The following is a 26,605-nucleotide window of genomic DNA, read 5'->3' as shown; positions in this document are numbered from 1 at the left end:
ACTTAGATTCTTTTATCTAAATATTCTTGTATACAGTGTCTTTAAGCATTGTTTTACACCTTCAAAACTCCTATACTTGTTACGTTTTTGTTTCATATATGTACTACCCCATATTTTTACCACATATGTCTGTATCTTCTTTAATAATTTTTTAAACTTATATGGAGCAAGTCTGGAATTGTATAATGATGCAAACATTTTCATGTATTAGCTGCATATCTGTATATGCAATGTATTTCTTTGTGGTTTTGCACAGGTTTTTTTTTCTTTTCTGTATACATTTATTTTTCTTCTCTTCCTGCATTATTATATCCACTGCTTTTCACCAGTTGGTACTCTTATCTTCTCCAACTTGTTCCAATTTGTTTCTTTCTTTCTCTTGGTACTTTGATTAAAAAACAAAATAAAAATTTTTCAAATCCAATCTATATACCCATCCTGCTTACTTTTTGTGGTAGACTCACATGTGTTGTATGCTCTTAAAAATATCACTCCCACACAACACACTTTGCTGTGACTAAGATACTATAAGCTTTCTAAGCAGGTGTGACATGAGCTTATGTTATTTAAAAACTACCTTCTAAGACTCAAAATATTGCTTTTGTCTAATATTCCTTTTTTTTTTTTGTGGGAACAGTATTCTCCTCAAAACTGACTCTGAAGGTCACCAGATGTAGAGGAATGCCAGATGTGTTCCACACATTGTCTGCACTGAATAGATATAAATCCATTTTTGGAGATGTTCAGCTAGTCTTGTATGATATGGTTGCGCATCATAAATACCACCAGAAAATATTTTCTTGTCTTGCACTGTTGCCAACTTCATTATGTTGCCTTACTTTCACTTAGTATTTTAAAACTTAATTTTAAACGTGTCATATTTTTCCTCCGCAGCACTATGGACAGTCTAAGCTCTTTAACGATGCGATGGACATTATGAATATGGTTTTCACAGGAGTGTTCACTGTTGAAATGGTTTTGAAGCTGATTGCTTTCAAACCCAAGGTAAGTTTTATACATTATTTAATTAGGGCATCACCACAAGAATTAAGTGTAATGTAAGTTTCACACTAGCTATGTAATAATCAAATAACAAAAAGTAGCTATATGTTTCCCACAGTTATCCATCAGTTAAATCATAATAAAAGCATTAATGTGTTAATACATACATACATGAATCCAGGAAATGAAGTACAGATATCAGAACAAACGTTACAAGATGGTCAATGACATCTGAAATATTCTGAGGTAACAAAACTGTCCACTTTTAAATTAGACAAATAATTTCCTGTTAGAAGCATTACCACTTCTCCTAATTGCTTCAACAAAGTTAATCTCCACTAAAGATTTATATATGTTATATTTCCTTTTCAAAATGCAAAATTATTTGCATTATTCTGAAGAATATAGCCACGTACTACAAACATACACAGAGGTAATTTGAGTATTCAATAGCCTTTTTAGGTTTTAATGTTTTCAGTTGTATGTATGCATCATTTGGTAGAGGGTCCTACAGGAGGCAGCCGAGATTCCTTGCTTTAAAGGGACACTGTCAAAATGAATAATGTAGACATATTTTTGCACGTAGATTCTTAAGACATACTGATAACTGTTACTATTATTAAAAAAGATGAAAATTGGATTGTGACAGTTAATGCAGTCTTATTTGTTCTGTTCTCATATCCCATTTATGGCAGTGCAAAAGATGAACTAAATTTTGTTTTCAGTACAGTGAAATCAATATTTTTCTGGGCTTCTATCTCTGTGATTAAGCACAGTATGGTCACTCACTATATGTGGAATTTGAAAACAGCCATTTGAGGTTTCCTGATCTCAGCATCTAAGGCTGTTTATTTTTTTCATTTTGCACTGCCCTTCTTTTAAAGTAATCAGAATATTAGAATCTGCAAATCGAATGTGGACTGTGCACTTCCTTTGGTTTAAGTGGTGTACTGAATGACTCCAGTCAGCAAGGACAATCTTATCTTTGCTTATTTAGCTCGGGCACTTACAACAACATATCCATGGCAGCCCAGACTCTATAGTGTGCAGTAAATGCATAACTCCTTTCCAATGTTTCAGGACTGTTTATTCAGCATGATTTAGCCATGAGCTGTACAGTGTCGCACAAGTTATTTCATTTATGGTCAGCTTATTTTTACCTGCACAGAAGTAAACAAATAATACATTGCTTGAGGTCTGGTGTTGAGATATGAAGTGCAGAGTTCTGGGTGAGTTTTCTCACTCTTCCATAGCCATTCTCTGCACTTTCTAGACTGTTACATATTTCTAGTGAATTTATATGCATTTTTTTTGTCATCTGTGTAATTTAAGCACCAAGGATTTCACATTAAAACGAACATGATCTGAAGCTCTAGAAGGGATAGTTATGTTGCTCACAGTGTGCTGATTGCATTTCCTGATTTGTATTTCCTGTTCTGTATCATGGTTTCACGCTGACATTTCAGAAGACTTCGCTGCATTTTATCATCTGCTCTTAGAAAGGAGATTGTGAATCCTTGTGTGGTTCTTCATGCACCTGTGCCCATAGTCAGAAATAGCAGCTAATGCCAAATCGATTGCTCTGATCATGGGTGCATAAATCACAGTTCTTCATTTGTATTATAAGCTTCCCACTTATATACGGTGTCTTAACAGTGGTCTCTAGAACTTGGTACAGTTTGGATTCTAACTGTTGCAATGTGCTTTCTGTTTGATGGGATACTTGTACTGTAACAGCTCCTTGGATCTGAAAACTGAGAGTCTGAAGGGAAAACACTTATTTCCTGAATTTCCTGAATTTCATTCCCTCATAGAAGCAGAAGACCTTAAAGTTACTTATTAGCAGGATGAGGTTAAAAATCCATTATATTAATCACACTTTTCAGAGACTAATTAGCACAGAAGGAAGAAAGTTAAAGGAAGTTACACATTTTTAAGGTTCTTCCTGTTATTTTTTTTGAAGACTGTAACTTTTAAAATCAAATAGTCTATACCTAAATGCCAACTGGCAAAATCTACCACAGTTTGTTTATAACTTACAATGAGTTAGCAGTCTTAAATAGAATCTAAATTTTAATCTAGATACATACTTTAAGGAACAATTAATTGTTTTAACTAATGTTGAAATGTTTTAATGCTCAGAATCATCTGAAACCCAACCTACAATTTTCCCTTTGGATTTTTTGGAAAAAAAAAAAAAGTCATTTTCTCTGTGTTTATGTCACCATTGGGTTACTTTGTCTACCCTGACAGAACGAACAACATTATTTATGACTTTTATGGACTATAGAAATAATTGCAAAGTTGCTCAAAGCATCAAATTAAAACTCCTTTTAGACAGAGTGCAAAAATAAGAACGGATAAGAATGTTAGCTTTCATCTGATCTGCTTGACAGTGTCCCCTTAATAACACTGACAAAAATCCTTTCAAAAGTGTAAGCTTTGCTTTTGCTGTTCATGCAAGCCTAGTGCAATTATGAATAATTGATACTCCTACTGTGGTAATTGTGTTGTGTAAAATCAGGGTACAGCAGACTGCCTTCTGGCTCTGAAATATATAAAATTTGGATAAATAATCGATATTAAGGGTGATGCTGAGCTTCTGGCACACTTGTCTGGGAAACAGAAACACAGAGCACTTTACAGAAAGAGGCCCTGAGCTTCTTAAAATAGTGATGTAATGAGTAAAACATTTATGTAGTAGATCAATAGAAACCTGTTTTTTGTATTAATTCTCTATGCCTACGTATTCCTTAGAATTTGTGACTTATCCTTCAGCATTTCTCAATGAATACATTTTCATAATGTAAGGTAAAAAGCAGGCATATTTTTCTCCATGTTGTTTTCCACATATGTTAAAATCTGTTCATTACATTATGAAATGAAATTTATCAATGAAATCTAAAAGAATGCAGCAACACACACTGTATATACAGCTTCATGATAGCCAATTGTTACTTAAACTTGTAATGATTTTCCATGTCATTTTACATCAGATTTTTGTAAGAAAAAAGGAAAGATGGCTAGTAAGTGAACTGATTTTGGGTTATTGCAGTGGTGAAAACAACTTATTTGCATGATGTTTATTTGCTGTGACTTGTCCATTCCTCCCTTTTCCAACCATCTTTATTTTCTCTTAGTTTTTTGTTTGTATGCTTTTGCTTTACATATTACTTTGAACAATATTTGTCTATACTGATGGAAAAGGTTTCATAAAATAAATGTTTAAAGTACTTTAGCTGTATTGAATTAAAAATGTGAATTTGTTATTTAAGTGCTTTATATTGTAGCATGTCTAGAAAAGTCACTTCTTCAATATCTGAAGGACCTTTTTTGGTTGCTGTGTTGTAGAGGAAGATGGATAGCACACCTCCGGATTGCAGTGATTATTGTTTTGCTGCTTACCAGTAGTCTCTTAAATAAAGTTAGGTAAATAACAAGAAAGATATGTCTTTTAAATGAGAAAGTAAGGAATACAAATGATGAAGAAAAATACCAGGAGAGAGCAGCTCCCATTCATCCCTTCATTGGCTGGTCTCTCCTAATCTTTTCAGGTTTATATATCAGTATTATTGAGGTGACTGAGCATGAAGTTTAGCAGAACATTAGAAATGATTTTGGTGAAGTGAAATGGTGAAGGAGGAATGGTAGGGAGTTGTGGAGGAAATCTCTGAAGTGGATTGTTTATTCAGATGGCAAAATCCATGAACATGGGTTTTTGCCTCAAGACTGGAATTTATTAATAAAGCCAGAGAGAGAAGGCATGTGGTGTAAAGTGTTGTAGTGATGCTCCTCTTATAGACCTTCCTTAAATAAAGGAATGATTACAGCAATTCTCTTTATACAGAGCTAAAATTTAAAATAGAGTAGTATCAGTAAGTACAGTAATAGAGAGTAGCATTAGAAACATAAGACTGGTGTTTAGCCTTAAATACTCTGTAGAGCTGTCTTTTTCTGTAGCAGTTCTTTGATAGTCTCCAAGAGCAAATTTTCACGTTAGCTTTTTTGAATCGTTATGCAGTCAAGTATAACTTTTAATCTGAAAACTTGCTAGAAATTCTGACAGTTTAAAATGTGGAGAAGAATTTGTCTAAATAAATAAATAAATAAAATCCAGCTGACTTTGCATTTCTGTGCTAAAGTCACGTAACAACTAAAACTACTGAACTAAAACACTATCTTATAGTAAGTAGTGCAGTAATAACTGAAACCAGACATCAGGTAAGATCACCATAATTGTTATTTTCAACCTCTCTGTAAATTTTTTTTGTGGAACTGAAAGGGCAATTGTTACTATTTTAAAATGAATTATTTGGAAAGCTGAATGCACATATGCAATATGTATGTTGCAGACTTTGCAATATCAGTCCTTTGCCATTGTTGGCTTATAAATCATTGTATCAGAATGAGAAAAAAAAAGAGGACTTCAGGAATTTTTTTGCAATTCAGAATTTCTGTAATAATTACACAAAACTCATTTAAAATCTACGTCTTGTATCCATAGAATTGCTTTCTACAGTGTAATACATCTTGTTCCCACATCCCAGTCACAGATTAATCCTGAAACCCAACTCCATCTTCTAAAATATCTTTTTCCCAAACATGGGTTTTTTATTCCAATAGACAGTTAATTGGAGTTCATATTGGATGACAGTGTTTTGTAACAATTTGCAGCAGTGAGTTGCTAACATATTTGTAGAAGAATATATTTCAAGGCATAGAATGTCAGAGGGTGACTAAGTGATTTAGGACAATAAATTTTCAGAAATTGGAATGGCTGCTTTGGAAGCCATAACAACCTCTCCAAGTTGGTATGGTTTCTAGCCCTGACTTTTCTGGTTATGGAATCAGATCCTAACTGCAAATTTTCTGTGAGTTCCTCTATTAAAACTTATTTATGAATAGAACGTTCAGTTATGTAATATGTACATCAATTTTACTTGAAGGATAATAGTGCATTGATAACCAAGGATGACAATAACCAAGTATTTTCTACTAGTTGCTTAGATAGGGCTATCACAAAGTTATTATTGCTAGGGAGTTCTCAGTGAGCTTGGTCCTGTAGAAATCTTGTAAAAGGGGTTTTGTCATGACTGTTAGTTTATATATATTAGACTTTTTCAGCCTTGCTGCTGAGTCCCAAACAAGAGATTTGGTTGATGGCTTGCTTGCCAATGTTGTGCTTATACGATGGTGTGTTATGCATGTCTAGTGCGTGTGTGTGTGTCTGTACATGTATATATATAACAAAATGTGTATATATATATACACACACCCACACATGCACACATGTATGTTGCTTTTCCTTCAGTAGGCAATATTGTTTTGTTTTGTTTTGTTTTCTCATTAGACCACAGGTTTTGTTTAACTAATTTCTGTTTATGCAAAACTAAACAGAAGTATGCAAATATTTGACATTTCATGTGTAATCACAAACGTTTGCACCCTGCCTGCTCTGTTCAGGGCTATTTTAGTGATGCCTGGAATACGTTTGACTCCCTCATCGTTATTGGCAGCATAGTAGACGTCGTTCTCAGTGAAGCTGATGTGAGTATACCCCAGCTTACTTTCCCCAGTCCCTACTTCTCTTTCTCTGTCTCCCCACTATTTCCATCATCTGGACAAGTCACAGATTTTCATCTGATATTTCTAAAGTTTGAATACAGACCAGTTATAGGTCAATTATGTTGATATGGGAAATAAATAGCCTTTTTTGCTACCAATTTTTTTTAGCTAAGAAAAGGGAAAGATTGTATAGTGGTACATCAGAGAAGCCTAGAGTGTTTCTGTGTTTATAACACTGTCCTTTTCTTCTCTTTTTCTGTTTGTGTTTTTCTCTTGCTCTCTTTCTGCTGAATGCTTGTCCTAACAGCACTATTTCACTGATGCATGGAACACTTTTGATGCCTTAATTGTTGTTGGTAGCGTCGTTGATATTGCTATAACAGAAGTTAATGTAAGTAGCAACTGTTCATGCACTAAAAAGTAATTGCTGTCCTGAAGAAATACAGAAAATGTACATTTTATACTCCCACTTCCTTCTACAAAAAATTATGCTTTATCCTGGAATTGAAGTCCAAAATATTGACATATATGTTTGTAAAACTGTTATTATAGAGCTATAAAGCCGTACAACTGAACACATGCACAGTATAGTGAGACATGGAATTATGTTTTCCCGTATATGTTCAGAAAATATTTTAAAACATGTTATTTATAGAAAAGAAATTCAGCCTTTATTACTATTTCATCTGAAGCCAGTGATTTTTTTTTTAATGTAGCTTGAGATAATTGACTGAGATAATTCAAGCATCTGTATGTTGCTTTAATGGCTCAGTTTAACAAGTAATGGTTTGTTCCGTGTGAGGTTTGGCCTTTAAAGTGATTTTACCTCTTGTATCTGAAGAGGTAGTGAAAAAAAATAAACAGAGTAAGTAAAGACTTCCAAGATGTGAAAAATAATTTTTTTTTTTTTACTTTTCTTTACTTTCTTTTTTTAAGTACTGCATCAAATGCTTTGAAGTCCAAATTACTTTTAAAATACTTTGATAACACCATCTGTGTACCAGAAATTTGATTAATGGCCCTTACAAGTATAGGTATTTTTAACAGAAATATAGGGAAATGTTGATTTTTGCCTACTCTCTATATGACTTGATTTTAAAACGATGACAAAAACGAACGAAAAAAAGATATATGAAACATAACAAAACACACAGCTGTTCTGGAGGAATGCTCTCCATATTTATGTATTTCCATTGTTGAGTTTTCAGAGGAAAGTGCCTCTTCTTTCCAGCACTTGTTATGAGCTCACATAGGCAGATTGTAGATGACTTAAGTATAATAACAGGTCATGCCTTGGATTTTTGAAAGCTGGCTCAAATGTATTTTTTCAAGAAAGGTTTGAATTTAGACTTTGTGCTGAAGTAATTGCATATTGCCTGCTATCTCCATTCACGGTAGTACTGACATGATCATAATATGAGGGGCATAAAAATGCTATTAATTTAGAGCTTTCCCTAACAGCTGCAAAATTTACTTAACTGTGTGGCCATTGAAAAATAGTTTGAATGTACTTTGCAATTGGAGGTGGTGTCCCTGTGTTTAACCCTGTATTTAACACTGCATGGACAGTGTTAATTTGGCAGCATTACTTATAACTAATCACTGCTGAACAACCAGTGTACATCATGTACTGATCTTCAGCTGAAGAATACAGCACAGCCAAGAAGTAGCACTCTGTTTCTTAGTTTATCATGCTATACTTAGTAGAGAAAAGGCTTGTCTTTGACATCATCCAGTACTGCACAGCAGACTATTTGTGTACTAAGTAATATCTGTTTCTGGTCTTTCACTTTTTTGTGCTTTGTTTGTGTTAAGGGATGAATCTATTTAAATTTCAGTACATTTCTGGGCTTGATTTCCCATTTTCAACATGAAACAGCGAACACTGCAAAGAGTCCAGGGATGTTTTTAAAGTTTTTATGACTTTTATTGGTTTTATTCTATTCATTTTTTCCTACTTGATTAGTTTTGGGTAAATCTGTATAATCCAAATTTACTATTTTACAATGATTTTCTTAATATTTTTTGGAAACGAACCATTCCACCCATACTTTTTTTACCAAACAATGATCTTGGGAAACCCACAGCTCTGCTACATTGCTCACAGGGCTTTGTTTCCAATGGTACTACAAGCACAGATGGAATGGCACCTGTGACAGCTCCAAGTATAGGCAGTAATTTGACAGAGCTCAACCTTGTTTGAGTGGTTGGTCTGCTTATGCAAACTGCTAGTACTGATGTAAAACAAGATTGTGTTGCAGTTGCAATTGCATGAGTGCAACCCTCTTAGTTGATGAGTGTAAATAAGGAGTTGAAAGGGTGTAAGTACATTAAGTGTACAAAGGCTTAAGAGGGATTAAATATTCTTATAGATGTGAATATATAATTGTGTCATGTGGTGGGATCAACTTGACCTTGTTCTGATATTTTGGCTGTGTACATTTAGGCTAATTTCAAAGGCCAGCAATTTTAATATGTTTGTTTCTGACCCAGGTTTTTCAACTGTGTGGGTAGAGCTTTCCATGTATCACCTTAGTTTCAGTATTCAATTTTAGGAATTAAATGTCTCCTCTTTGTTTTTTTGTTTCTATTTTTTATTTTTTTAGTGTATGTTGCCTTGAGGCTGATTCTTCTGATCCAGGAACATCTGATTCACACATTACACAAGAAATTACTGAGCTTTGAATGTTCTCAGTGCCCATAGAAATCAATGTATTTAATGTGTTCAGCAATTTACAGGACTGCTGAGCATCCTCAAGGACTGGATCAGTAACCAGTTCCAAAAATGAACCACCTCAGAGCAACATACATTTTAGTTACATGCTATTTTCTATGATTTTTGTTATTTACTTTGTTATTTAATATCCCTTTGTTTAACCAGTTCTTTTTTGACCCTAATTGATTTTCATGTTCATTTTATTTTTAGAAATATTTAGAGGCAAGTATGTATAAGTAAATATGTATCTACAGCCTAGCAATACAAAATTTAAAAGCACTACTAAAACCTGTATAATTACTTCGTCTTTTTTATAACCTATTGTTTTCAAAACATTTCACGTGACGCACAAGATCTTGTGTGGTCATAAAAATGGTTCCTTTTAAATTGAAGAAAAAAAAAAGCAGAGTGGTGTCTGTGAGGCACAGTATGTGTCATCTTCTGGAGACGAAGATACTTAAGCCAGTGAGACATAAATGAAAATAAATTTTGAATAAATTATGTGGTTCTTGAATTGAATTAACAGACAGTTCAACCTGGCCAGACTGCGATGAAATTATCTGCAGTTTGTATTTGATAGTTCAGAAACCATTTGGATGACCAGTGCTGGATGACTTAGAGGCATGATCACACTGAAATACAGTAGTAGATACAGAGGTTTTAATTCACATTTTTAAGATTTTGTTCTCCTTTACCATTCATGTGCTGCCAAAATGTCATGAAAGGAAAGAGGAGTTCCCTTTACAATTCATTTGTGCAACCAATTTGGGAATAATGTTATGCTTCAATAAAATTCAGGTTCTTTGCTCAACATGTGAGCATTCCTGTCTTCATCCTGATCCCCTCAGGAAGATCTATTCATTTTAAGTTCAGACTTGTAAACGTGAGATTCATTCAGCACTTACTTTACAGTAACAGCTAACAGAGGTTACCAGCAATATGATCAAAAAGTCTATCACAAAACTTGAATTGGGTATTCTGTCATTTGGCAGGAAGAGGTGAACCTGTTATCACTGTGCAGTGCATAGCACTGGCTGGCAGACAGTGGGTCACATTTTTTGTTAGGCTGCTTGTGGAGCTGGGATGGCAGGTGCTCGCTTCTACATAATTCGTATCCACTTCCTGTAAGACATTCTGGATTCCAAGTTTGAACAAAAGCACTGCAGCTCAGTTTGAATCCCACTTACCCATCAAAATCATATGTTAGATCTTGTGCTTTGTTGCTAATTAATAATAAGTACTTTGTTTTTTTTAATACCAAGGATACATTTTTTAGATTTTTGTAAATAAATCTCTTTAAACCTAAGGGTTTTGCTTTAATTAGCATCAAGTGATGTGTAACCTACTCTGTGTTGCAGTATTTAATTTGGAAGTAGAAGTAAATTTCTAAGTCTCTAATTTTCTTTAATAAAGATGTCAATACTGACAATTTAAATACTGCACCATGGAATATTAATTAGACAGCCTTGACAATAATATCCTATGCTAACAATGGATATTAGTTATGAACTTAATATCTTTAACAAGGGATGATGCATACTTTTTAATCTACTTTGAGTCACACTGAATCCACATTTTTACTAAGTGATTTGTATGGGCATTTGATTCATTTAAAAGGGAATTGACAAAGCACTAAGGCTGTGAAGAAAATTGCTTAATAACAGATTTGATTCCTAGTAACGACTGCCTGAATGAATCTTGTGTATAAAGTATGAACACATCTGTTTTGTGTTTAAAAAGATATTTTGGCAACTTGAATGCTTACCTGTGTTTGTTGATGTCAACATATATATTTCTCATTTAGATGCTTCCTGCAGTAGTTGTGATCATGATTACTTCATCAATATGTGTTAATTTGTTTTGGCACACTCAAGTACACTTTGGCACAATAAGTAAGAAGAGACATTTGATCAAAATTGTGTACTAATATTCACTGTTTTGCAGCTTGTTTGTTTTTTGTTTTCTTAAACACAGAGCTATGGTTTGCTTCCAGTGCATGATGCAGTCAGTTTCACACCATTCACAGATCTTACAGTGAAGCTTTTCCAAAGCTAGGGTGGCTATATGGAACTTGAGCTGCAATGCAAAGAGTAGAAAAATAAGTTACTACTTAGGAACTGTGCCAAAATTTTAGTAGGCAGCAGTAAATGTGAGACTGAAGTGGTTAGCAGGCTGCAAACATTTTAGTCTTTCTTGAGGGTTGGGATTGTCTGAAGAAGAAAAATGCTGTATTAAGCTGTTTAAGATATGTGTGTGTGTGTATATATACGACTGATTAATGGCCTACTTGAAGTATTTAAGAACTGACTTAAAATCACATGATGTGCTTTGCTGAAGTAGTCTCAGTGCAGTTGGCACATGGCTGACAGAAAAGACAATAATTATGGCAGTCTCTATTCTCTGTTCTATTCTAATACTTCTACATAAAAATAATGTCCCACCTACTTATGTGTGTACACGTCAAGTAATATTACTAAGGTTGTAAATAGGATTGTGTGTTTGGATACGTCTTTTCCTTATCTGTAGGAAACAGACGTTCTTTGTTGTCAGCGTGTCTACTCCTGCAAATTGTGTTAATCTTAATTTCCCAGATCTTAGTGCTACTGATGCCAAATACACACACACTAATGTTAACTCTTAGACGAACATTTCTTTTATAAATGATACAAATATTGCTTTCTTTCTGCTCTACCACTTTATTAAATTAATTGAATTTTTTATTGGGAGCCCAGCTGCTGTAATATCAGAGGGAAATGACAGAGGTGAAAAGAAATTAGGTGCACTCCCTTTAAATTGTCAATACCCAGAACACTCGGCCAATAATGGGCAGAAGTTGAATGTTTTCATCTCCAGTAGCAGAAACTCCTCAGATAGCAGATGTATTCATTCTTTGTTTCCAACATCAATCCCTGTCGCAGTATTTTTGCACAATTTACCTTTGTGGAAAAGGTTTTTCCTGGCCTGCTGTTGCCGCTCGCATGTGACATCCAACTGCTGCCCAACAACAGCAGGTTGGCCATTGCTTCAGGCCATCAGGAGTGCTTAGGCCAAAGAAGCTGAGGAATAAGAATAGAGGAGTGTGCATGCACACTCCAATGCATATGCAAATATGTTCAGTGCCCTTATGCCCTTCTGTCAAACAAAAAAATAATATATGACTGTTAAACTTGTCGTTCCTGAGTAACTGTGGTAGAACAGTGTTCGTACAATTTTGGTAATGTGATCTCTGTCTGCATTTTAAAAACTGGTTATTAAGTACATATTAAAATGGCAATACATAGATGTTTTTTTTAACTGATTCTTTCTTCTGTGAGTTTATTTCAAAACAAAATCCAATGATCTTAACAATGATGTTCAGTGGTTTTTTTTAGTTGATCTTTTATTTTTGGAAAGAAATTAAGTAAAGTCTGCAGGATTAAAGTATTCTTTCATGCTATTACGTATCTCATTTTACATTGCTATGCTGATACTTTTCCCAATTTATTCCCAATTCTTTTCCTATAGAAGCTGGTGGGAAATGCACTCAAATGCAAAATCCAGCATTTTATTTTCATTATTTTAGTGTGAGCTTTTGAAGGAACTATAATTTAATCTTTCTTTTTCTGTGAAATGCTTCATTTATTCTTGGACAAGATAAAATATTGCATGCAAATTTATTTGATTACTTCTTAAGACTATATACCTCAGCATGTCAGCCACCAGCAGTTTATATGAAATGTCAGACCTCATCTGCAGAAGTTAAAATGAAACCCTTTTTCTTTAAAAGTTTCAAATATAGAAACTTTTCTTATAGAAACTTATTTCTGCACCAAAAATCATTAGCTGTGTGGGTCAGTGTGTGCTAGTACAGGTTTGTGAATGGTATAGGTGGACAGCTTTGTAAGATTGTTTAAGCATTGTGTGATATTTTGTCATTTATGATGTTTCTGATTAGTTTCTCATGAATCTCAGTTTTGATCACTTTATTTCAAATTGTTGAAATATGCAAGGAATTTCTAATGCAGCAACTCTTTCATTGGTAGCATTTTATTGTTGTTTATATAAAGGTTTATGAAGCTGAGGCATGAAAACTGATTTTACAGATTCACTGCTTACTGAAGCGTAACGGTGAGATCTGGGCTTTTGTGAACATTAATATATTGTTCTAGTATTAATCCCTAAAACAGTTTTAAAACTGGTTTAGAAAATTCTGAAATTCTGGCAGGGCAATAATGTTTTAATATACGCTGTACACAGTTAAACAAATGGGTATTTTTAAATCATTAGTTCCTTTTGAAATCTTCATTACATGTTTGACCAAAAAGAAAAAAAAAAAAGGCATTACCAGTTCTTGGGATTTTTTTTAACTATCACAGAATGGCGATGGTTGGAAGGGACCATAAAGCCCATCCAGATCCAATTCCCCTGCTGTCAGTAGAGTTGCCCCCCACTGCATCAGGCTGCTCAGGGCTCCATCCAAACTGGCCTTGAATGACTGCAGGGATGGGGCATCTGCAATTTCTCTGGGCAGAGAAGAGCAGAGTGTGCTTGTTTGTATACTGTCAGTTTTTTCAGAAGAATCTTCTCCTTCTGTTTCTTCCTTCCCCCTGGATCTCATTCTAGCTAACAGCAAGGCTTGAGATTTTACTCAGTGGTACTGAGATTTTGCCTGATGCATCTACAGTGTGTTGGAAGCAGCACTGAGAAGGCATAATGGTTACTGCCACTACATGTAACCTCAGTCATTGAAAAATGTCCCTTTGAAAAGATGTACTTTTTTTGCAACAAAGTCCCATCACTTGGATCTAACCTACAGGAATCCATTTGTTTTAGTGCTGTGAAGTTTTAAAGACTTTTCCATTCAGTGTGGAAGAAGCTGCAATGAACATCAGTGCACAAGCAAGTGTAGACACTTGGGCCACAAAGCTTTTTCTAGCTGCTGTACTTAAGTGTCTGGCCATTTTGGAGAAACTGTCTCAGTATCCTCAGACAGTCAGAAACATTAGTAAAAGAGAAGTTGGTATGCTTCTTTCTCCTGTCTGTAGCTCATTAACTTGTGAACTTTGCTTTGGGGGAACTCTGATTTGACATAAAACACAATTAACTGAATATGGTTAGATTCCAGTGATGGTATAATTAACTTTCAAAAAAAGCATAGCAGAGAACTTGAAAAGCTGATTTGGCCCCAAAGCTTTGTTATTGAGTCATATTTAAGGCTTATTCCTACATTTTTATACAACCTGTGGAAACTGGGTGCTAATTTTGTTTGGCTTACATGGGAACAGGTATTTAACTTTGTATTCATTTTATACTGATTCTCTTAAACATGTTTTAAAGTGGCAAATTTTAGTATGAGTCAGCCAATGTAAAATGCTAAATTGAAGGTTTTACTGAAGATATTAATGCTCTGTTCTGGAAGAATATAGAGTTGAAAGATGTTCACATTTAGAAATGAAAAATGTCTTTCTGTTTATGGTAAAGCTGATTTTTTTGATCTCTTACTTGATTTTAATATTTAATGTTCTTAATTTCTTAAAGCCAAAGCCAACTGAAACAGTCACAACTGATGAGTCTGGGGTAAGATTAGTAAACTGGCCCCAGTGGTTTTACCTCTACTTGAGTTTATTCTTTTTACCATGTCTCTATTTTCCACCAATTTTTTCTGTATTTTTCATAACTGTCTTACTACAAAGGTGTATGCAGTGGTTTGCATCCATTGTCAATGTATTATTGAAGTCTACTACAAACAAACCCAATATTATCCCTATTAACAAACCAGAAAACTTGGAAATGCATGTGATGTGTGAAGCATTTCTACAGGTCCTGTGTTTTTAGCATGTAATTTTTCCTTTCATATCATTCTTATCAAGGTGAAAAGGCCCTCAAGATACATTTTCAAATCTTACCTCTTCCACCTCTGCATTTGATGTTGTTTTTCTGAAAGTGTTGCATGTCTGTGTTTGTATTTGGTTTGACTTCTTCATGATGCTCTTCAGAACTCCGAAGACAGCGCTAGAATCTCCATCACTTTTTTCCGTCTTTTCCGAGTGATGAGGTTGGTGAAGCTGCTTAGCAGAGGAGAAGGAATCAGAACTTTACTGTGGACATTTATTAAGTCATTTCAGGTTAGCAAAATTTATTTAAATTTGCTCTACAATGATGACAATTCTGTATACCAATTTTTTTGAAGCAACACTTCATGGAGTGCAAATAGCATTTCTTTTGAAATGTGTTCTATCAGTGATTACACATAGAAATACTTTTACGCATTACTGCTACGAGAAACTTGGCTGCTGCTTCCTTCTGTGAGTCCAAGGATCATTCTTTGTCATGAAGGTTAACTGCCACAAAGAGATTTATGTAGTACTTCATAAGTATTTTATATAACTAAAAGGGAATTTTTTGTTAAATTAAAAAATTATTTTATTTGATGCACACCAGTCTTATACTTCCACACATTTTATTAGATGACTACCAAAGAGGAATTTAATCTTTTTTTATACAGAACTGATTTCATAAGTGTAGTAAATACATTTTTTAAGCCTTGCCCCTGAAAACTGATGTAGGTGAAGTTAATGTAATTCAGTGGGAAGAACCTCTGAGTTGGCACAATCAGTAACATAACTGTTAAAGTTGGATCTTTCCCCTGGATTACTGGCAGAAGTAATTTAAAATATAACAAAACTCATGTTCATTGCATATGACAGATTATTAAAAGTTAATAACATTTCAAGCATTTACCTAGAAAGAAAAACAGTTGGAGAGCATGTAGTGTGCAAAGAAATTATTTTTGTAAATTGAAATGGAAGATATGATATGAAATTATTAAAATTCAGTGCACTTGTCCCTTTTCCAGGCTCTGCCTTATGTTGCCCTTCTGATAGCTATGCTGTTCTTCATCTATGCTGTCATTGGAATGCAGGTAAGTTGAGGTGTTTTAACTCTCTACAGGAGCACAGTTGGCTACTCTGAGACCTGTATAACAAGGTGCTTTCTGAAATATTCTCTTGATAGTGGCACTATTTATTAGGCAGAGTTTTCAGAATAATGTAGAAATCTTTTGTTGACTGTGATTTTAACAGTCAGAAAATCCAAAAAGATAAAAAGAGGAGCTGGATGTGAGTTTATAGTATCTTGTTTTGCTGAGAGGTGATCTTCCTCCTTCAATTACTGTGAGCTTATCCTATGCATGAATGCATGGAAAAATGCATGGCTTTTTACTGTAGATTTGTTTTTGGAGTAAGGCATTACAGTCAAAAAAATTTTCTTTTGTTCCCAAAGTTTTAAGTTTCCCAAACCAAGGGAGCAGCATGTATGCAGAGCACAGCAACATTAATCTCTCTTGATTAAATAACAGCTTTCACTGTACTGCAAGAAGATATCAATTAATTATTTTGGAGAGAAAGAATGCTTTTTGACCAAGGAATTACAGTTTAATTTTGGAGAAATGCACTCATTTTCATGCTCAGACTATTCTTTGTCTTCCATCATTGTCTGTCTATGTAGATCTACAATTTTCAGGACAGCAGTCATTTCTTACTACCAGTATGCATTGTACTTATTGTTATGGGGTTTTAATCCCAACAAAGGACTATAGGTGCCAGTTCAAAGCAAATACGTAGTCATCTAAAATACAAGAGAAAGTACTGGTATGATAATGAATTAGTGATGCCAAAATGAAATTAAGAATTATCTTGTACATGTAAAATATTTACTACATCTACGTTATCAGGAAAAAATCTAAAGACAGAAGAGAAAGTATATTTTTTTTTTCATATGTGCTGAGGCTGCTTCTAGATGACAGGGACCACAGCTTCTGAGAGTACCAGCTGTTCAGATGAAAGTAAAATTTTGCTTTTCTGTAGGTATTTGGAAAAGTGGCCATGAGAGACAACAATCAAATAAACAGAAACAACAATTTTCAAACTTTCCCCCAAGCTGTGCTGCTTCTCTTCAGGTGAGTGAACCTGAACTCTCACTAGGTGCATCCCATTTCAGTGGTCTAGGAAAAATATCTATAGGACTTGCTCTGAACTTGTTTCAAAGTTAGAAACAATTCCCTGTCAGCACATACTGTCTGCAGTGGTATGCTGAGCACCCACTGGGTTGTAATCAGTTGCTACAGGCCTGAAGTCATGACAGCTGTTGTGAAACAGCTCATTCATGGAGGAATTTTCTTCTGGTGGAGCCTAAGTATAGTCAACCCTGATGGCACTGTGCAGGTGCTGGGAAAGGGAAAAAATACTTTGCCCTTGTTTTATTTTTTAGAAGGCCAGGCAAGCTAGACAGTTTGAAAAGAAAAGGTGAAAAGTTGTTGCAAAGATAGAAAAAATAAACTGCTCTTCATATTTTGCCTACCTCTTATCTGACGCCTTCTTCAGCAAGAGACTTGCTATCTCTACGTAAAATATGAAGAACAGTTTATTTTTCACAGGTGGCTATTTCTTTGTGCTGGTAATCCTGGGGGATTATGGAATCTCTGTCACTAGAAGGGCAAACCTGTACTGGGAGTGCTTGAGAATGCCCTGGAGCAAGTGGAGAGAAGGATGGGGACCAGGCATGCCTCTGAGGGTGTTGGTCTTGATTTTGTGACTGTGATGCCCGTGAGTCTGTATCTCCACTTGGCTCCTATGCATTTTCTACCCTATTCTGAAGAGAGGTTCTCTTTTACAGCAGACATGTTTGACAAGAGGATCAAGAGATAAAGGCACAAATTGGAGCAACACAGAGATATCAAAGCCATGTCCTAATAAGTATATATATCATCATGGCATAATGAAGAGCACAGAAGCAGTACAGCTAATAGTGCTAATGCAGGACTGATTGTACAGGAAATAGAGCAGTGGACAGAGTTCTGTGCTCAGTTTGTCAGGATCATTCTGAATTTATAGGGTAGATAACAAGACGACCAGGAAAAGGAGAAAGAGAGCACCTGTATTCTGCCACACAGCTCTGTCACTGCTGTGGTTTCATCCAGGCCTTCTGCCTTACATGCTGCCTGACTCAACTGAAATGTATCCTCAGACATGATGTTTCTTCCACACTCACTGTAGATCTCAGACAAAACTGAATAAATGTATGGGATATACAGAAGTTCTCCATATGCATATCACTATTTAACTTGTAAATCACACTTTGGGGTGCAAAATTTTTATATGCAAGCCTTTCTGGTGCATGAGTGTGCACCATATAAAATCTGTGTGCACCGTCAGGTCTGAGCTTCTCATTTCTGAAACGTACTCTATAATTGTCAATTTATTCATACTCTGAGGAATTTATCGTCTGTTTTCATGTTTCTATATTTACAGCTCCAGGTATTTTATTGGAACTTAACAAATTAATTCATCTTTTGTTCATTTTGATTAATTAATTCTTCATTTCTCTTTGTGATTTCATGAAGGTGTGCAACTGGAGAAGCCTGGCAGGAAATCATGCTGGCATGTTTGCCTGGAAAACGCTGTGATCCAGAATCTGATTATAATCCAGGGGAAGAATACACATGTGGAAGCAATTTTGCCATCATTTATTTTATCAGTTTTTATATGCTTTGTGCATTTTTGGTAAGTTCAGCTGGTGATTATTATCAGAAATAAGCATTAACTTTTTAATTTCTTCTGACATAAAACAGCAGTGAAGTCAGACAATGATGTAGAATCCCATACCTAAAATATTTTGCAAGCATTTGTTTTTCACACAAGTCCCTAGATCCTATCTCCTATGCTGCAGCCCAGTAAATTCTCATTTAAAAGATATCCTTGTGACCACAGGCCTCCCTGTAAGCCAAGAGTGGTTGCTTGCACATTTGAAAACTAAGGTGATCGTTTTTTCACTTTGACAGAATTTGTATGTGTCTCTAAAAGTATGTTTCAACTGTGGCACGTGAGGTCTGAACTATAAACTTTCTTTCTAATCCATGGTGTAATTAATTATTTGTTCTACAATACTCTCTGAAATACGTTTTTCCTCATTGCAGATGCCTTAGCTGGTTGATTTGTTCCATTCACAGTTCTGTTCTCCTGGCAAAAGGAACAGAATCCTGAACCACTGTCAACGTAACCATCCTGTGTTATCTGTTACTTTAATGAAACACACGCAGAAATCTCACTGACATGTCATTGAATCTCGTGGATACAAATATCCAGTGTGTCTCTCAAGTGTTGGATCCATTCTTGTATCTGCCCAGCCAAAGAGAAACAAAAACATTAAGCAGCCTATGTCAAAGATTGAGTAGTGTACAGCAGAATCATACTTTTGTCGTCTGGATGCTTGATAGAGTTGCAGATAGGCACTTAAATTGTCAGCAAGTTTTTTCTGTGATATTCAATAGTGTTTCCCAAAAATCATTATTTATGTTGGTGCCTGAATTCTGCACCTCCTACCTCATAATGTTACTTACCGAAAATATTTGTACCTCAAAACATTAAATGTAGATCTGTGTTCTTAATTGCTTTTTAGATAATAAACTTATTTGTGGCTGTCATTATGGATAACTTTGACTATTTGACACGTGACTGGTCCATTCTGGGTCCTCATCATTTGGATGAGTTCAAAAGGATATGGTCAGAATATGACCCCGAAGCAAAGTAAGTTGGAGTACTTCTCTGGTAGGACTTATCTGGCAAAAATATTGAGAGCAGAACATAATATATTCTTTGAGAATGTGTGTATATTTGATAATTGATATGTGTTGGTTCTAGGGGAAGGATAAAGCATCTTGATGTGGTTACGTTACTGAGACGCATTCAGCCACCACTTGGTTTTGGCAAATTATGCCCTCACCGAGTGGCCTGCAAGGTAGGTTCTACCCTTTTTCCTTTGTAGGTTTTTTTTTTCTCTGTTGAAACATTTGATGATTCAGCTCTGCCAAATACTTGTCGTGTCTGCACAGTAATCCTGTTTAGTCACAAGATCTCCTTCACTCTCTCGTTTTCCCAATTTTCCATGGACTTGACTTAAACTAGCAATATCAGTGTCATTTCTCTCTGTGTAATCATTTGAGTTTATTGCCAACATGAAATTCTTGACAGAGCACCAAAGTAAAAGGAGTTGCTGAACACATGTATCACAGCAAAAGACTAATGATATATATGAACTAATTCCACCCAGCAATGATGGTGACCCAATGAGATTTCTGGTTTCTTTACAATCCCAGGGAGAAAGTGATAGCTTACTTTATCAAAACTAAATCATGAACTAAAATATTTGTATGGGTGCATCCGTGGAATATTTGCTTCACATGAAACTTAGAACTGTCACTGAGGGGAGGAGACGGGAAGATGATAAACCACATGGAGATGAATAACAGTGTCCAAATAATATGCAGAACGGCGTGAGAAGACTGAAAATTGTCGGAAGTTTAAAATAAAGTAAAACTTGTTTGGCACGATGTGTAATTTGGATGACAATTGCATTTTAATATAAAAGTTGAAAAGCAACTCTAAGTTGCTTTATTATATTATTTGAGGAATTGAAAACTACAGGTGTTATAGTTTTAGCAATTTCAGTAGGAATAAGGTAGCACCTTAAAGGATCCTTACAACAGTGCTGTGCTTTGAATTTTCTTTGTTTGTATTATAAATAGACAAGCTGATGTACAAAACACTAGGGTCAAAAGGAATACCAAAATCCATTGCAACTATTGGGTAGTTCTAGCTTTGGTAGAAGCATCCCTATCATCAGTATCAGAAGTAGGCGACAGTGGTGTTTATTAAAAACAGTTGGAATAGAAGGCTCAATATTTCTTGAAAAATTACATATTATGGCTCTCAGTGGATGTTATTTGATTATGTCACCTTTTCAGAAGTGAAAGTTACAGAAGGGTTTTTTTCTTTTTTCAAACAAAGTGTTCTTTTCTCCTTCACAGAGGTTAGTAGCCATGAATATGCCACTAAATAGTGACGGAACCGTCATGTTCAATGCTACTTTGTTTGCTTTGGTTAGGACTGCTCTAAAGATAAAAACAGAAGGTAAGGTTCTTATCTGCCAAGTCTTTATTGCACTTGTCAGAAAGTGCAATGGGGAAAAACTAGGAATTATTGCTTCTGTTGAACATGAATAAGACTCCTTAAGTCTCAGTGGATTTGGTTTGGTTTTGTATTGTGTACTGTTGAGAATGATTTGTTAGAAAATAAAAGAGGACCAAGCAATCTTAGAAATTGTGGCATACTTTTACCTGGTCAGTTAAAAACACTTAGCAGTGGTGTAACAGGACTTCTACTGCAAGGAATGAATGAGTTCCCCATTTTATCCAATCAAGATGCTTCCTCCTTACTGCTCTTTAAATTAGTATCTTGGATCCCACATTAATGTAACTGAGGCTTTTACAGCCATGAAAGTGACATCTGTAGGTTGGTGGAGGTTAGTTCTTATGGGGCGGAATGGTTTCTGTAATGTGCATCAGGGGGAAGTCCTGAAAAAAACTGTGTTATGTTCAAGGAGATTTTGCTTTTCATATTATATTTTCCTTATTTTACTTTCATTTCTTCCTGTTCCATGTTCTCTGCTGTTCTCAGCAGAATTTGAGTTCTGCTGCCACAGCACACCACCTAAGCCTCCTCAGACAGTGCTTTGGCTAAGGTGAGCCCTGCAGAAGATGCTGAGCTTGCAAGCCTGCACAGTTGAGAAGTTACTGTGAATCAGTAAGCCAAAAAAAAAAAAAAAAAGGCCACCTTTGGATCACAAAAAATGTGGCTTGTAGAGTTTTCATGTGCTGCACAGTTTAGGAGGAAGTTATTAAGCAGTGACAGAGTAGAGCCAAGATCTGTAAATTGCTTTTGACCTCTGAAGTACTCCAAATTTGAAAGCCCCTAGGAGTTCAACCTCTTACACCTTTCCTTCTCTTTAATTATTGTAGTAGTATTATCTGCTACTTCATGGAGCTTAGGCTGCTGCTCACAGTCTTTATCAGTCTTTATACAGGTACAACAAATTGATATCCAAAGGATAATTTATTGCAGCTAATTGAAACATAATTGTCATCCTCTGTGTCTCTATTTCGTTGCCACAGGTAACCTAGAGCAAGCAAATGAAGAACTTAGAGCAGTTATAAAGAAAATATGGAAGAAAACTAGCATGAAATTACTTGACCAAGTTGTCCCTCCGGCTGGCGGTCAGTGTGATGAACTTTGCCATATGCTCTTCTCTTTTTTTTTTTTTTGTCCTTTGTAGATTCATAGGAACTAAAAAAATAAGATCAGTAAAACTTGAAATGATAGTGTCATTAAAGGACAACAAACAATAATAGCAAAATGACACAGAGAATGTTATATCCTGTTACATTAGGTAATAAATGTAGGACTAATTATTACAGCTTCCTTAGATCAAAAAGAAAGAGGAAAACACATTTAATGTTTATTTTCTTGCTTGAAAAAAAAACCAACAGCACCTTATTAGACCTAAATTTAGTCTTAATTTCAAGTCATTCAATGGAATAAACTAAAGGTAACTTAATTTCAGTGCATTCAGCAAAATAATATGTATTTTTTACTAATTAAGCTTGACAATGTATGCTGCATTTTAGCTTAAATCCTTGTATACGTTGAATACTTCTGTGAGAACACTAAGAAAATTTTAATTGCAAGACTAAAAATAATTTTTTCTGCTAAACTGATAAAGCAAGAGGCTAAGTTATCTCAGTTACACTAGCTTAAACCAGAGCAGTTCCACAGCCAACACATGATGGAACTGGTTCAGATTTATGCCAGTATGACTGAGGTATGAGTATGGCCCATGTAAAAAATATCTAAATTGTCGTACCGGTGTGTTTGCACAAGGTATGAGGCACATAGATTACTTATTTCTACGTGCAGTGAGATGAGATCAAATATTGTTATATTCCTTTTTAAATATATATATTCCTATATATATATTTAGAGTTTTTCAATATATACATTTTTACCAATATGTTATAGTGTAGGTTTAGGTGACATTATACTTGCTTTTTCAAGTTTTAAAGGTGCAGGATCTGTTGCACTGTCCATTCACACCCAGGATAGATGTATCTACACGTCCAATATACCGATCCACTGTAATCATCTGGTATTTTTTGTAGTTTATTGTACTTTTATAGTGCTACAGCAGCTTTCAAGACTGATCAGACTCAGGTTTGGAAGCAGACTCAAGATCCAGGCCCGATGGTGGTGGAGGCTGATCCCTTTCTGAAGGTGACACTCTCAGTCTCTAGGGGAGGAGGAGCATGCTGGCTGCCCCGCTGTTCAGCATGACCCCAGAAGCAGCATTAGCTTGGTCGCTGCAGGGAGCCACTTGCTACTGGTGTGGTGGCTGCCAGCTGATAGTGGGGATCAAGACAAAGATGTAGCAAATTTGACGATCCAAAGGGGAACTGATACTGCACATTTAAAACAATTTTCTTTTGTGTTCTACTCTGTTGTTTTCAGCTTTACACCTAGTTGCTTGCATGGCGTAGATGAATTGCTTTGTTATTGTTGTAACTATGTGCTTGAGCTTTTTCTGCAGCCTCTGTTCCTTTCAACTATGAGTCTTTCCGAATATTCTGAAGCAATTCTGTTTTAGGGTGGTGGCATGGAATTGGTGTTGCCTCTTGCCAACTTTATTCCCCTACATTTTTTATTGAAATAGAGAAGCATGCTTCAGAATAGTGAGCTGTGCCTGCCTAAACCAATCTTTGACAGAGAATCTTTAAAGATCACATTTCTAGAACTAATCTCACATAGCAACTCACTGTTAACTTCAGTTTCATCTCATTGCTGAATATAAGCTGTGTATTTACTTTCAGCTATACTAAAATCCATTGCTAATATTTCTTCCACAAGTTTAGCTCTACAGTGTAGCTAGAAGACAGAAAATCTAGGTAACAGTCTGCGTGATAAAAACCTGTATGGCTTATACATAAGCAAGGACATTTTGAGTAGTCATAGAATCATTAAGGTTGGAAAAGATCGCTAAGAACATCTAGTCCAACCATCAAAGCCCTTAAGATTCACCAATTTTCAATTTCATTTTGACTTTGTTTCTCTTCAGGTCTCATTAAGACTTGTGCAACAATTGAAAATAGTGTAACCTATCTAGAAAAAAATGAGGATTACAGCTATTTTACATTCATGTGCCCTGGGAGTGTAATATAGCTTAGTATACAGAAAAAAAAATCAATTTCTATCAAAGCTTAATATTCAATAGAAAATTGTATATGACAGTTACACCTGTGACAGCTGATAAATAACAGCCTGCCAAGAGACAGGTTTTCAGCGTAAAACACCAAAGAATCCAAATTCTCTGTACTACAATCACATGTACTTACAAGTATTGAGCTGTCTAGTTCATGATATTTTTCTCAAATACGACTTCTGCTGCTATTACTGGGTGTTAGATCCTTCGTGAGCCTGTGATCACACCTCCTGAACACAAAGAGAACAGATCAGTTATTTGCAGAGCACAATGAAAGCAATCCACAGAAAAGGTTTTTTTGTGTGTGTGTGTTCTGTTTTTTCCTTTGCTTAACTCTAAATAGATGCACTAGAAATGGGCTGCCTGCTAATTGTTGGTACTGGTTGAATAACTTATTAATGTAATTAAATTAAACTGTTAAAAGTTAGCAACAGATTTTCAGGCTAACTGAAGCTGCTCTGCAAAAAACAGAACGAGAGTCATAAGCCTGACTGTTTATACGTGTTAATATTGCTAGGAGACTACAGAGTGAGAGAAAGACATACCACTCGCTAAAGATTCACCTGCTTTCTATTTTTTAAATTCCCCAGTCTCCACCTGCAAGCCCGTTTAATCCTGCCTAATACTTTTTGCCCTCTTCCAATAACTTCCTACTGAAATGATTCCTTTTGCTGTCCCCATTTGTAGCTATAGATCTGTCGAAACTGTGGTCAGTTACGCTTAGCTGCCTCCCTCCCTGTCCATATCTGGCTCTATGTGTCAAGGATGGCTCCCCTTGGCCAAGCTTCAGTTCTTGTGTGCACGTGTCTGCAATACAACTGACTGTGCCTGTGAAGTACACATGCATCTTGTTTGTACATACAGACTTTGGCATGCACGATTCAGGAAAATGGTAATGCATTCAGCTAATATGCTTATCAAAAAAAAAAAAATCTCCACAGCAATTAATAGGGCCCTTCATTTGTGCATTCTGAGACTTTGGAGGTATGGTTGTCTCAGGTACAGTCAGTAATCATAGCCTGTCTTGAGACATGCTCTAAGTGCAAACCATGGTAGTGTATGTTTTATCGAGTCTGTCACTTCTATGTGCTTGTTCTTTGTAGGAACCATTTGCTATATCACTTCCTCAAAAGCTCTGTTCAAGTAGTTTAAACAATATAATACAAAGGATGGGGAAAAGCTTATCTGGTCAGTTTGACCGAGGGTACATTGCAGAAATGAATGGATTCAGCTAAGCTAAGGAAGGCAAGTTTAGATCAGATACTTTATAAGAGATATCTTCCGAGTACGAAAGACCACTAGGCTCTGGAGAAGCTGCCAAGAGAGGTCACAGATGAATATCAAAGTGAATGTTCACACAAAAGATTAAAAATTAGATTTGGAGAGTCAGTAAAAAATCTTTTCTACTGCTCAGAGTGGATCAGGACACTGGGAAGCTTCTTGTGAGCTGTGGAGTCCTCATTTCCTAATGGGAACTGGAGGGGCTCAGCCCCTCAAAGGGATGTTGGTATTTGGCAGAACAGACACACTAACGTGCAAAGACATTTCTGACAGCAGGCTGCTCTCCCAGCCAAGATATTTTTAGCCAATTATAATTTGTTTTGCTCTGATACCTTTAGTGAAATAATATGTTGGGAGAAAACGTCCCTGGTTCAATTTTCTTGAAATTAAAGCTTGTCATAGTTTCTCACATCATATAGCCATCCTCAGACATTGTAATGAAATACATCCTATGAATTCTGGAGGGAACTTTTTTTGAGTGGTGAGGATTCATTTGAAGTCAGGTTTTGTTGCAGGGACAGAAATAAATTTAAACTGCTTTACACACAAATTGGATTTCCCCATCCTTTTTATTGACTTGAAAGTGGGTCCTGAAAAGCAGAAAGTTAAAAATATTTAAATTAGCAAAAGCTGTGATATTAGAGGTAAAAATACTGTTAACTATTACTAATGAGATACATTGGGACATATCGATAAAACTAACACACAAGGAAAATATTTTATTCAAACACTATTGTATGATGTCACAGTAAATGACCATCACTTTAAAAACATCACTTGAGTGGGGAAAATCTTGCTTAAGAAGATGCGTGCATAGGTAAGAAAAAAAAGACAAAGCAAATGAAGATACATCTCAGGTCTATACACATCTCTGTTAGAGAGAAAAACAAATGAGATAAACCTTAAAAAAAAGAATAT

The 26,605-nt window shown here is 35.5% G+C and overlaps 1 protein-coding gene across 1 annotated transcript in view; it reads left to right on the top strand.

Moving 5' to 3' along the window:
• Positions 1–26,605, top strand: part of CACNA1D (calcium voltage-gated channel subunit alpha1 D) — a 157,734-nt gene that overhangs the window by 116,644 nt on the left and 14,485 nt on the right. The window contains exons 29-40 of the mRNA XM_065749761.1: positions 895–1,005; positions 6,466–6,549; positions 6,875–6,958; positions 14,801–14,839; positions 15,259–15,387; positions 16,119–16,184; positions 17,128–17,219; positions 18,663–18,822; positions 19,718–19,845; positions 19,960–20,056; positions 21,126–21,228; positions 22,269–22,370. Of these exons, the coding sequence (XP_065605833.1) occupies positions 895–1,005; positions 6,466–6,549; positions 6,875–6,958; positions 14,801–14,839; positions 15,259–15,387; positions 16,119–16,184; positions 17,128–17,219; positions 18,663–18,822; positions 19,718–19,845; positions 19,960–20,056; positions 21,126–21,228; positions 22,269–22,370 (1,195 nt within the window). The remainder of the gene's footprint in view (positions 1–894; positions 1,006–6,465; positions 6,550–6,874; positions 6,959–14,800; positions 14,840–15,258; positions 15,388–16,118; positions 16,185–17,127; positions 17,220–18,662; positions 18,823–19,717; positions 19,846–19,959; positions 20,057–21,125; positions 21,229–22,268; positions 22,371–26,605) is intronic.

This window comes from Cyrtonyx montezumae, unplaced genomic scaffold (assembly GCF_038088225.1).
Source record: "Cyrtonyx montezumae isolate F1298 unplaced genomic scaffold, pur_monq_1.0 scaffold_6, whole genome shotgun sequence".
Lineage (NCBI taxonomy): Eukaryota > Metazoa > Chordata > Aves > Galliformes > Odontophoridae > Cyrtonyx > Cyrtonyx montezumae.
Note: the sequence above shows the minus strand (reverse complement) of the source record. Positions and strands in the feature narration are given on the sequence as shown.